Source organism: Polypterus senegalus, chromosome 12 (genome assembly GCF_016835505.1).
Source record: "Polypterus senegalus isolate Bchr_013 chromosome 12, ASM1683550v1, whole genome shotgun sequence".
NCBI classification, from domain to species: Eukaryota; Metazoa; Chordata; class Cladistia; order Polypteriformes; family Polypteridae; genus Polypterus; species Polypterus senegalus.
The window spans coordinates 148,873,421-148,885,260 of NC_053165.1; the positions used below are offsets into that span (position 1 = coordinate 148,873,421).

At 40.8% G+C, this 11,840-nt stretch overlaps 1 protein-coding gene across 1 annotated transcript in view; it reads right to left on the bottom strand.

The window, feature by feature from the left end:
* Window positions 1-11,358, bottom strand: part of LOC120539926 (protein unc-13 homolog B-like) — a 151,049-nt gene extending 139,691 nt beyond the window's left edge. The window contains exons 1-2 of the mRNA XM_039770281.1: window positions 11,237-11,358; window positions 6,834-6,863 (exon numbers count right to left, since the gene is read on the bottom strand). Of these exons, the coding sequence (XP_039626215.1) occupies window positions 6,834-6,863; window positions 11,237-11,258 (52 nt within the window). The 5' untranslated portion in view covers window positions 11,259-11,358. The remainder of the gene's footprint in view (window positions 1-6,833; window positions 6,864-11,236) is intronic.
* Between the last annotated feature and the right edge of the window lie 482 nt (window positions 11,359-11,840).

An 11,840-nucleotide genomic window follows, 5' to 3' on the forward strand; every position in this document is an offset into this window, starting at 1 on the left:
CAGATTTCAAAATCCTCCTTTTGACATATAAAGCATTAAATAGCCAAGGTCTGGCTTACTTGTCTGAACTTATCATGTCTTACAAACCAGAGCACACATTAAAATCTCAAGATGCCGGTCTGCTTATGAATCCAAGGATTAACTCTTTGAGGGCTGAATATTTTTTCCAAAAAACATTTTCTGAAAAGCAATGGCATCATACAGACATCAACATAAAACGTCTATTGCTGCATGCTGTGGCTGCCAGTTTGCCAAGAATGTGCGGCAGGCTTGCTGCCAGGCTGTCTTTGTGTGGCTGGGGCAGCAGCAGCGGTCACTGTCACAGTACATTGCAATGTGGGTTCTGCCTCTTGTCCTTATTAAGTGGCAGTCCTCCCAGGTGAGCAGTGCCATAGGCGTGTCAGCTACTTGAACCTGATCAGCACCACAAATAGCTGGGGACCAATCAGCTGAAGCCAGAACCTCACAATTGTCTTCAATCGCTTGTATCAAAATCGGAGTCTGACAGGCAAAACATCTTCCCCAGAGTGTTCCACTTTACACATCCACTTGGATCTCTCACCAGGTGTCAGGGCCGATTTTGCAGTTATTTGTGCCTTGCTACTCATGGGAATGCAGGAAATCTCAGGTCAATACCAATGAAGCCAACTTTCTTTCTAGCAACAAGACTCCAAGTAAAACATAACAGTTGGTTTTGTCACAGTTGACAGTCGATTACTATCGCCAACTTCTCCTTTTGACAAAAAGTCAACATCAGCCCTGAAAGAGTTAATAAAATAACAGTGGGAGGTCGAGCTTTTACTTACAGGGCCCCTAAACTGTGGACTGGTCTGCCTGCTACTATAAGAGATGCCCCTTCAGTCTCGGCTTTTAAATCCCGGCTGAAGACTCACTACTTCAGTTTAGCACACCCTGACTAGAGCTGCTGATTAACTGTACAGACTGCAGCTCTGTTGTTAGTCATTAGCAATAAAACTTAAGGAATATGATAGTTCTAATTTGTTACTAACCCTCACCTATTATGTTTCTCTTCTCCGTACTCAAATGTGGCACTTGGTGCCACGGCCCACCTGCTAAGTTGTTCTGCCTGCCTAAGGTGAAGTCATCTCTTTTGAAGGATTGCAGGAAACGTGGGGTAGAGGGGTCCTTTCATCGGATTGGCTGGCCCAGAACTGACTCATCTTTGGAATGGCCAATTGGGGGAAGCATCTTGATGGCTGAGGTCTCCAGGACTCCGAACAAATCCAAATCCTATTATGTGATATCATCTACTGTTCAATTCTGCTCTGTACTTGTAATATTTCTATTATACTATTACGTATGTTGCATTGAGGATTACTTGTGTTCTGTTCTGTGTATTGTATTGTATTGACCCCCCTATTCTTTTTTTTTTTTTTTGACACCCACTGCACACCCAACCTACCTGGAAAGCGGTTTCTCTTTGAACTGCCCTTCCTGAGGTTTCTTCCATTTTTTTTCCCTACAAGGGTTTTATTTGGGGAGTTTTTCTTTGTCTCCTTAGAACGTCAAGGCTTTTGGCAAAAGACAGGGCCTGTTAAAGCCGATTGCGGCACTTCTTGTGTGATTTTGGGCTATGCAACAATAAATTATATTGTATTGTATTGCATAAAAGGTTAGCAGTTGCACTGAGTTGGACTGGGCTGCTTCCTGCAATATGTCCGGTTCTGCCAGGATAGCTCCCAGCATCCTGTGACCCAACAGCAGGATTAAGGGTCAGTAAATGGATACATATTTTGATCTCGAATATGTTTCAGTTGGAACAACGCTTTCCATAAAACAGGCATGGATCACGGTGTTGCATGGGTTAGGTTAACTAGTGACTCTCGATTTCCCTCTGTGTGGGTGTTTAGGTGACCCCCTTGTGCCCGTTGCTGCAGAAACAGACTGTGGCCCACTGCCAAGCAGGCCTTGGAAAGTTACTGTAGTGCGACGCACCTCTTGCCAAAAGTTAGTGTGGTAGAAATTAGGACTTTAGTGACCTTCAAAACGTAACTTGATATTATTCTGCAGGAATTAAGTAGTTTGGATTGGCGAGCGTTGTTAGGCAGAATGGCCCATTCATGGTCAAAAGGTCTTAATGTTCTAATTACTGTGAGCTTCATGATTAACACACGCTTTGTTTTTCAACCTCACTTTCTTGTCCTTCTCATCAGTTCCTGCTTCCACTTGGCACCTTAATTCTGCCAACAAAGTTTGGTCAGTTCTGTACAACACCTCCATTCAAAGGCTAGCGAGAAGGATGGCAAACCGTGGTGTAGGCCTGAGGTGATGGTCAATGGTATTTGTTCATTGACAGTTGGCTGACCACATCATGCATGAAAGCTCATTTGAGAAGTATGGTTAAAAAAAGCATTTTAAACATCATTTTTAGAAAGGAAAAAAAAAAAAACGCTTAAACGACGTGTCGCATCCGACTGAAATTTGGCTCAGCCCAGTTTAAAGAGTGACACTGGCTGGCCGTGACATCACATCAAATGAATTGTGCTGCCATCTCATAGAAATTTATCAAACCTATGAAATGACCCTCGTAAAATAAAAATGGATGATTGGCTCCAAACATTTGCAGAAACTTCCTCAGAGCGCCAAACTGCAGCCATCACTTTTGGTTTTTTTGTTTTTTTCCCCCCTCGTCTTCCTCACAAGAAAGTTGCCAAGCAGGAGGTGTGCGAAATTCCTGTGCTACTGTATGTGTCGTGGCCGCTTTTATTTTTGATGATATTCCACCTGTCCATTTTAACATGAATCTAGAGACAGACTAAGGTGTCAGGAAGAAAGTCTCTTTGAATGGGATGTCAGTCAATCACGGGACGCGTGTCGTGTGTGAAAGTTCATTTTTACCGTTAAATGTGATTTTCACAAATTGATTATGTATTGAATGACTTCTGTCCTTGTTAATTATTAGCGTTTGCCTTCAGCGCTCTTAGAAAGCATTTCAATTAAAGCTCCTTGACCTGTGACCCAGTCCTGCTGCTACTTTAAAGAAGTCTAGCAGAGCAAAATCCCGACTCCTAGGGTTTTTGTTTATCAGTAACTAGCAAGGACATGAGATGTGAGGCTAATCAATGAACTTCTGGAGTTGACAAGCGTATTTAAGAAGTGTCACCAGCACCTGTAAGTCAGTTATTTCTTTCCATGTGCCAAGTAGCTCCATGTACGTGTCAATAAAGGCGTTCTTGTCACCCTCAACTGGCTTTGCGATTTAACTTTGACACAAGACAGAAGTCCAGGAAGCCAACTGACTGGACCACTGCACATCTTTGAATGGTTGGAGGAACTTTCAACTGCTACAAACACTGGCAGGACATACTACACCACGATCACTACACATTGTTGTTCATTATGTTTGGCTTTGTCTCCATATCTTGTTGGTTTGTGGCACTTTTTTTTTATTGTTACTCATTGTCAATGTCATGGCAGCATTCTGTGTACTTGTTTTCTCATTGGTGTCGTAATTTTTTGTTTGTCTGGTTGATGTCATGTGATGAAGCGGATATCACATCTACTTACTTATACTTTAAAACCTGTCACATACACACACACACACACATGTCGGAGGAGCTTCATGTGGGCTCAGTCAAGGTTGTCATAACCCACCGAGATGAGGGGGTCGATGTCCCTAACACTGTCTTCTCCTTCTTCCTCTACAGTGCAGAGAAGCCACTCAGTGAAGGTATTTGACCCCACCGTCATAAGGAGTCCATGTCATTTACTGGATCGAGTGACCTGCCGGGTGTAGATCCGTTAGATACGATGAAGCTACCCACACTTAAATAAAAAAAGTAAATCCCCAAAAGAAAATGTCTCCTCATTTCTACCAAAGTCCTGTCCAGCGGGACTCCATGCCATTCAACCACAACACAACACCATTGTGGCCTACAAGAGTACCATACTGCACATCAACCGCTTCATTTCACACCCAACAAAATCTCCAGTTTCCTTAAAAAAGAAGAAGCCGAAATGTGTAGCGTTCAGCTATGGGGTACTTTTCCAGAAGCGTCAATTCATATTTCATTAGCAATTAGTCTTCTTCAGAGCACTGCTGAGGTAACAGCTGCATTTAGCAGAACACCAGACTACTGTAACTGCAGAAGGGTTTAATCTGCTGGATTTTCATACTAACTCAACTAAACGTTCCTCTGGGAAACAGAATATCACTTCTGTTTATATCTGAAATGCTCACCTCACCGATTCATTTTTAGTTCTGTATGCACGCACGCACGCACGCTCTAAAATACGGGACCAAAACATTCATATTAAGCGGCGTCCACAGTGTTAACCACAAAAGTACATGTGATCAACTGGCAGATTCTGCATGGGGTGAACTCCATAATTATAAAACATGTTTTTCTTTTGTGGTTTGGTTGTTTTGTTATTCATTTATTTAATTTGGGACTTTGCACCATTGGTGCCAGAGACATTTTAGTGGTCGAGCTGGCTGTCAGGTATCCACTGCTAAGAGTACACGTGTGCATGCATAGCTCACGTGACCAGGTTGTTCATTGTTAATATAGATTATCTAAACTTTAAATTGGAAAAAAAAAATAAAAAAATAGTTTAAGAGCTTTAAGAAGCTGAATTTCTGCTTGTCCTTGACTTGACTGTGTACTGAAATAATCTCTGAAAACAAGTACTGCAGTTGCAGTTATGTTTATTAAAAAATGTATATTATATTTTATTTATATATATATATAATTAAATATATTATCCTCTGATGAAGGCCCCTGGCAGGGGCTAAAAGCCCAGGAATAAAAACTACTTCATGATACGCGATTCATTTTCTCCCTTTGTGGATCTCCAGCTGCAGATATGCAAACCGTATCACAGGCCTTCTCTTCCATATATATGTGCATACACTTGGGAAACAACTTAAAGGCTCTGATGATGGTAATTTTTCAACTCAACCTGAGGTTGGCGCTGTTGCCTGATGCCTCTTCTCCTTCTCCCTCTGCAGAATGGATGACTGATAGTCTTTCCACCGCTGATGTCACTTTTGTTGCCTGGAGCGCATATGATGTAAAACCCCAACTTTGCCATCAGTTCTTTGTTTTGACTCATCGCTTTGTATTTGCAAAAAGACCATTTATTTTCTTCTATTTGCTTTACATTTTAAAGGGTCACATATGTGCCCCAAACCTTTTTCAGTCCTGTTTCTTTTCTTTTATTTATATACATTGGCACACATGTACGCTTGAGGGGGCAGGCTAAGGGCTGAACCAAGGGCAAAGCACAAAGGCAGGGGTTTGACACAGTGCACTAATGTCTATTCAATCAATCAATCAATCAACATTTATTTATATAGCACATATTCATACAAAAAAATGTAGCTCAAAGTGCTTTACAAAATGAATAGAAAAATAGAAGACACAATAAAAAATAAACATAAGTCAACATTAATTAACATAGAATAAGTATTCACCCTCTTCTACAGAACACCAGAAGAGAAGCTCAGCTGGAGCTCCACCCACTTCTGTTCCCAGGCCACACCCTCCTGCTGACGTCAGTCCCACCTAAACCCGCCTCTTCCTGCCTAGCTTCTATAAAAACCATACCCTTCATCCAGAGAACAGTCATTGTCTGGACTCAGTCCTTTGCTACTACTCACTTCTTGCGTTTTTTTTTTTTTTGCTGCATTGTGATAATATGCAGGGTGGACCCCCCCAAAACCTTTCTATTTGTTCTTGTGCCTATATCCATCTATATATAACATAAAAAAATATATATAGTTTATAAAATATAAATCATATTATAGAATAGCTGCTGTTGAATTCTGCTCTGTACTTGTAATATTTCTACTGCACTATTGTATTGTATTGATGACTACTTCTGTTCTGTGTATTGTATTGTATTGACCCCGCTTCTTTTCGACACCAACTGCATGCCCAACCTACCTGAAAAGGGGTTTCTTTTTGAACTGCCTTTCCCAAGGTTTCTTCCATTTTTTTTCCCTACAAGGGTTTTTTTTGGGTGGAGTTTTTTTCTTGTCTTCTAATAGAGTCAAGGCTGGGGGGGCTGTCAAGAAGTAGGGCCTGTTAAAGCCCATTGCAGCACTTCTTGTGTGATTTTGGGCTATGCAAAAAAATATAGAGTTAAATACACACACACATAGTGTATACTGTATATGTCACCCATGTGACTTGTTTCAGGCTTGTCCGATTGTAATTCCACCCAGAGTCGAGAACGAGGACTGTCTCAACGATGCCACTTTCGGGTCATAGTCCCTTGGCCCCTCCCCTTCCAGTCTGGCAGGTTCTTAAGGGGCACCGCCTCATCTTTGTCAGTCGTGATTGAACTACTGTCTGAATAATTTGTTACATTTGCCCAATTACTGTTTGCCATTTTTCCATCAATTATATGGGGTTCACCTTCAAGGTGCCCCATATCTTTGTCTTCTTTTTCTCTCCTATTTGACTATATATATATATATATATATATATATATATATATATATATAAACATCCAAATGTTTACTTTCAAAATTATTTTTCATGCCTATCCTTGAAACAATTTCTTTTTGCCACTAGACACAGTGAAATCTTGCATTTTGCACACAAGATTTGGATTTTTGTGGCACAATTCACACATTTTGTCCTGCATTTGCCCCACAGAAGATTAGCGTGTTTATTTATTTATTTATTTGTTGTTGCTTATTTTCTCGTATTTCACAGCTATAATAAACCAAATACCTACAAACACTTTCATACCAGCGTCTTTTTTCCAGTTCTGGGTCATAAAGGGACACCTTGTGCATAAGTGGCAAAATGAAACAAAGAGGTGTGCACTTAAAATTGAAATAAAAACACAGACAAACTTACCAGAAGGTCCATGAAGCCGTCCTCTTTTTACTGCAAATAAATAAATAAACAAACAGATTTTAAATAGACAAAAATGCTTTCCATTGCCCTTGCATCCATCTTGTGACAATAAACCTACCACCTACTTCAAAACAGGATACCTCACATAGCTACAGCAGTTTATTCCCACCACTTAAAAGCAAATCTGTATTGCATTATTTCACAAATTAATTGCCTGCTGCCATTGCTATCATTGCGCGCTTTGGTCAACTAGTGATGGATTGTGAAGTCAAGCATGTGAGCAGCGTGCAATCAAGTGACAAGAACTGAACACAAGTTATGGATATGCATTTAGTTTTAATCAGGATAAAGTTAGGCAAACTTAATACATTTGTTTAAAACATACAGGCTAGCATTACTAGCATTCCTTCCTTACAGTGCCGGGGTCTACGTGGAGTTTGCATGTTCTCCCTGCACATCTGTGAATTGATTTGTATTAATGAGTGGGGTTTTACCACAGAAAACTGTACTGTAAATGTGTCAGTAACAGTTCTTAGCAAAAAAAAACATCCATACCCTTATTATCCCCAAAAGTGAGAGATATGAACACTATCTGCTGTAGCACCATATCACCTCATTTCAAAATAGTATCTGTAACAAATAACTGAATTAAAACATTAATCTGGCACTTAGACGTTTCTATTCCTGGTGTCATTCTTAATAAAGTCAAAACCATTATCACAATCCGACTCAAGCTTTGCACGTAATGATGTATAAAGATGAGCGCCGTCTATTTCCTGCCTTTTACGCCCAGCTATGACATTTAATGTAACTGACCAATCATAGACCACTGCTTCTCAATGGGCTGACACTCAGCTATCCAATGGTAAGAAGCCTTTCAACTGTATGTGGCTTGACGTGATGTGTGCCATCTTTGATAAAGGCAGATCCTCTCAAGTGTGATGTGCCGATTGCTTTGGGGTATACATGTGCAAATCGCATATTTTAATAATGAAAGACAGCAGACAACATGGAAAGTTGTGATTTATGCAAAAGAAGCCACTCTTGGCTAAGTAAAAATCCCATTATTGATTTTGATTGACTTGGACGTTTACTGCAAACTACACAAAAATCTTTAAAACATAGCAGCGTCCCACTGACGTGACATCTCATGCAAAAGTAAAGGGAAGGTGACTTAACAGGAAAACAACAAAAGAATTAAGAACTTAAAACAATGGCAAAAATACAACTTTTTTAAAATCTCACACTGCTGGCCTTTTCTAGAAGAAGAGAAGAAAACCAGAAGACCTGCAAACTAAACAACAAGAAAGAGAACAGCTCTGCAATTCTGAAAGTGGTTGGAACAAAACCCTGTGGCCATTAAGGTTCCCCGGGAATGGGATTGGAAACTAATGGCTTACAAATTAAATTTAGAAATGAATACTTGATTGCATTTTGGAGTAAACTGCATATTTTGTACTGTATGATAATATGTAAATTCAATAAAATGACTGTAGAAATTTTTTTTCTCTCCTCCAAAATGACCGTAATAGAACGCCCAGCATCTTGGTCATGTGTAAAGGCGAGATGTGGTTAAAACTGACACCCATGGAAGAGCTTTAACCACAACATTGTAGTCATTAGGCACATGAGCGACGTTAAGGGAATGCCAATGAGCTCCAGCTGCCTCAGAGTCTGCCCAGGGTGGTAACCAAGCCTAGTGAGGCCATAGGAACTGCCCAGGGGGTTGCACAGTCCAAGATGATCACTGAAAGCATACGTGGATGGCCACCTCCAGTCAGCAGACTTCTGTCTTATCATATAAAATGAGCTCATCCCAACAGTCCGGCCATTTAAGTCTGTCAGTGGGAGGAAGAGAACACCACCTGCAGCGAATATCGACACGTAAGTTGATCTGGCAGTCAAAATAGCTGTTGCATTGCAGTTTACGTGAGTTTGCTCTACTGTGGGTGAGCACCACGCTCAAGGTGGGCTTCCTGCTTTGTGTCCAATACTTCTGGAGGACAGACCACCTGCCTCTGATCCCGAAAGAGGTAAGCAGGTTTAAAAATGGATGGGTGGACAAAAGGAAAGAAAGAAGTAAAATGGTGTTTTTTTGCTAAAATTCTCAGAAGAAATATGTGGGTTTTGCTAGTTTTATAGATGTACCCCCCCTCCCTTTGGCCCGCAGCCTGTGTCTCAGATTAGTGTGAATATATCGCTCCTGCAAGTGAACTATGTTACTTAGTGCTCTGACAGAAACTGCAAAATCAAACTGAATGTTCACGCAATTTATAGATAAAAATCTGATCTAAATCCATTAGGTAGTTCTCTAGTGAAAAGCGGATGGACAGACAGACAGATGTTGGATTTTATATATATATATATATATATATATATATATATATATATATATATATATATATATATATATATATAAAACAAACACACACAATTTATATATCCAACCATCCATCCATCCATTTTCCAACCCGTTGAATCCGAACACAGGGTCACGGGGGTCTGCTGGAGCCAATCCCAGCCAACACAGGGCACAAGGCAGGAACTAATCCCGGGCAGGGCGCCAACCCACCGCAGGACACACACAGCCACACCCACATTAGGGACAATTTAGAATCACCAATGCACCTAACCTACATGTCTTGGACTGTGGAAGGAAACCCACGCAGACATGGGGAGAACATGCAAAGTCCACGCAGGGAGGACCCGGGAAGTGAACACGGGTCTCCTAACTGCGAGGCAGTAGCACTACCCACTGCACCACCGTGCCGCCCCTTTATATATCCACCTTAATAAAACAATAAGTGACTGTGCATATGTCTGATTGCTATGTCTCTATCATTCCAACAGATGCCACATCAAACATTTTCACTAATTAAATGCACTGCATTTTCCATTCCAACAGATGGCACATCACAACATTAACACTGCTTTTGCAAATCCCAAACCAAAAAGCACATAGCAGAGACATATGCATTGCATTTATCACCCAACAAATGCTGTATTACAAATATTTGTAGTAATTAATTTTATTACTACAAATGTTTGTGATGCGCCATCTGTTGGGATGGCAACTTCAATGCATGTTGTTACTACAGGAATTATGAAGTACATTCCAATAGATGGTGCAAACATTTCAACCCATCTTAGATGGGTAGCACAACTAGTATATATACTGAATGCAGTACATATTGAATACAAAATTATTATGTATATGCATACATGCACACACATTATACAGTAATATATATTATATATATATATATATTATATATAATTTTATTTTATTTTACACAAGTATATGCCCATACAGTGTACTGCATGCAGATGTTGGGGCAAATCCTGGTCTATTATTCAGATCCATACACAGAGGGCCAAGAAAAATGAGCGGATGAAAGCACACGGTGTGCCCCATGACACCGTCGGCCATCCGCATAATCTAAGGAAATGGCTGTCCTAAAATCCCAAAGCAAATGTAAGTCATGAACAAACAGTACATTCCAAGATTGTCCAATGGTGGATCAGGCACAAAGTTGTACTGATATCGCTCTTCGATCTGTGACCTTTCTGACTTTCGCCTGCATTGCAGCAATATGTTAAGTCTTGATTGGGCAGAAATTTGGATCAAGCATCCTTATCTAGGAATCCCCCGCTTCCCATTTATTACCAATTCTCACATTTGACTTTGGAAATAAAATATTAAATGAACAGATGACCTTTTCCTTGCTTTCAGGGCTTCACGGACTTGAGACAAACCAACATTCCACAGGATGGTGGCGGAGCAGTTAGCGTTACTGTGTTCACGGTTCATATGCCAGGTAGTCAATGTCTGTAAAAATACTGTTTTCAGAGTAGTCTGCTATCTTCCCAATACATCCATAGTTGTCCGGCTACTCTAAATTGTCCCGTGTGTGTCAGATGCCTACCATGGACCGGCAAACTGTTCACGGCAGTTTCTTCTCTTGCCTCTGGCGCTATCGGCGTGTCCTCCTACCTCCGCTATATGCTGGAAAAGACGGGCATGGAGCATGAATGAGTGGATTAATGAAACAATCACGTACTAATTAAGGAATTGGGGCACAGGGACTGCTGTCAAATACGCCTGTTCTGTGAAGAATGCAACAGATTGCGATGAAACGTCCCACAAGAAGTTTAACTAGTTTGAAATCAGTTCAGCGCCGGTACACGTTATTCTCTGTAAACTCATCCCTACAGAATAGTAAAGTTTTATATTAGGTCGTTGCTAAAGATACTACAGGAAAAAAACAACATTACCAAAAAATGCAGTCCGAGATAGCTTTAAAATAAAATGGGATCTGAGCTTAGCGATACAATGCATTTTATACCTCAAGTACCAGGGAAAAAAGAGAAACACGTGAAAGCTGTCTTGTAAATTGAAATACCTTTTACGCAGAGCAACGACATCTTGTTCAGAAAACCCTGCACTTTTCCAGAAACAGCGAAACTTTACACTTCCTCACTCCTCACCCTTCCTTTTTCCTGATCCCTGTTTCCAAAGCCACTGAAGGCGCCGAGAGCGAAACTCACTGCAGCTGATGGAGCAGCGAGCAGGGGACCCGCCTACTATGCAAATCGAGGCTTCGTTGGCCAATAAGCGGTGTAGAGAAGCAATCCCGTTCATTGATTTCCGTAGCGCTACCTTGATAGCAGACAGCACGCGAATGGAATGAGATGGAGTCACGAAAGGGGCGAGAAAAAGCAGCTATAAAACTATTAACGTAAGTTTCTAATCAGGTCATATAAAGTGTTTAATGAAACATGGCGTGACGCGGCCAATTGAACAGCGGTCCTTGCGCATTTTACTTTCTTTTAATACTGAAATAATAGCAAAGTGCAATGGTGTAGCTTGCCTCTCGGGTGAGGTGGGTCGTTTTTCCAAAAATGTTTGTTAGTAGTTGGTTTATTACAGCTGTGAAATACGGAGAAAAAAAGGCAACAACAAATAAGTAAATAAATAAAAACACACTATGGGGCAAATGCAGGACA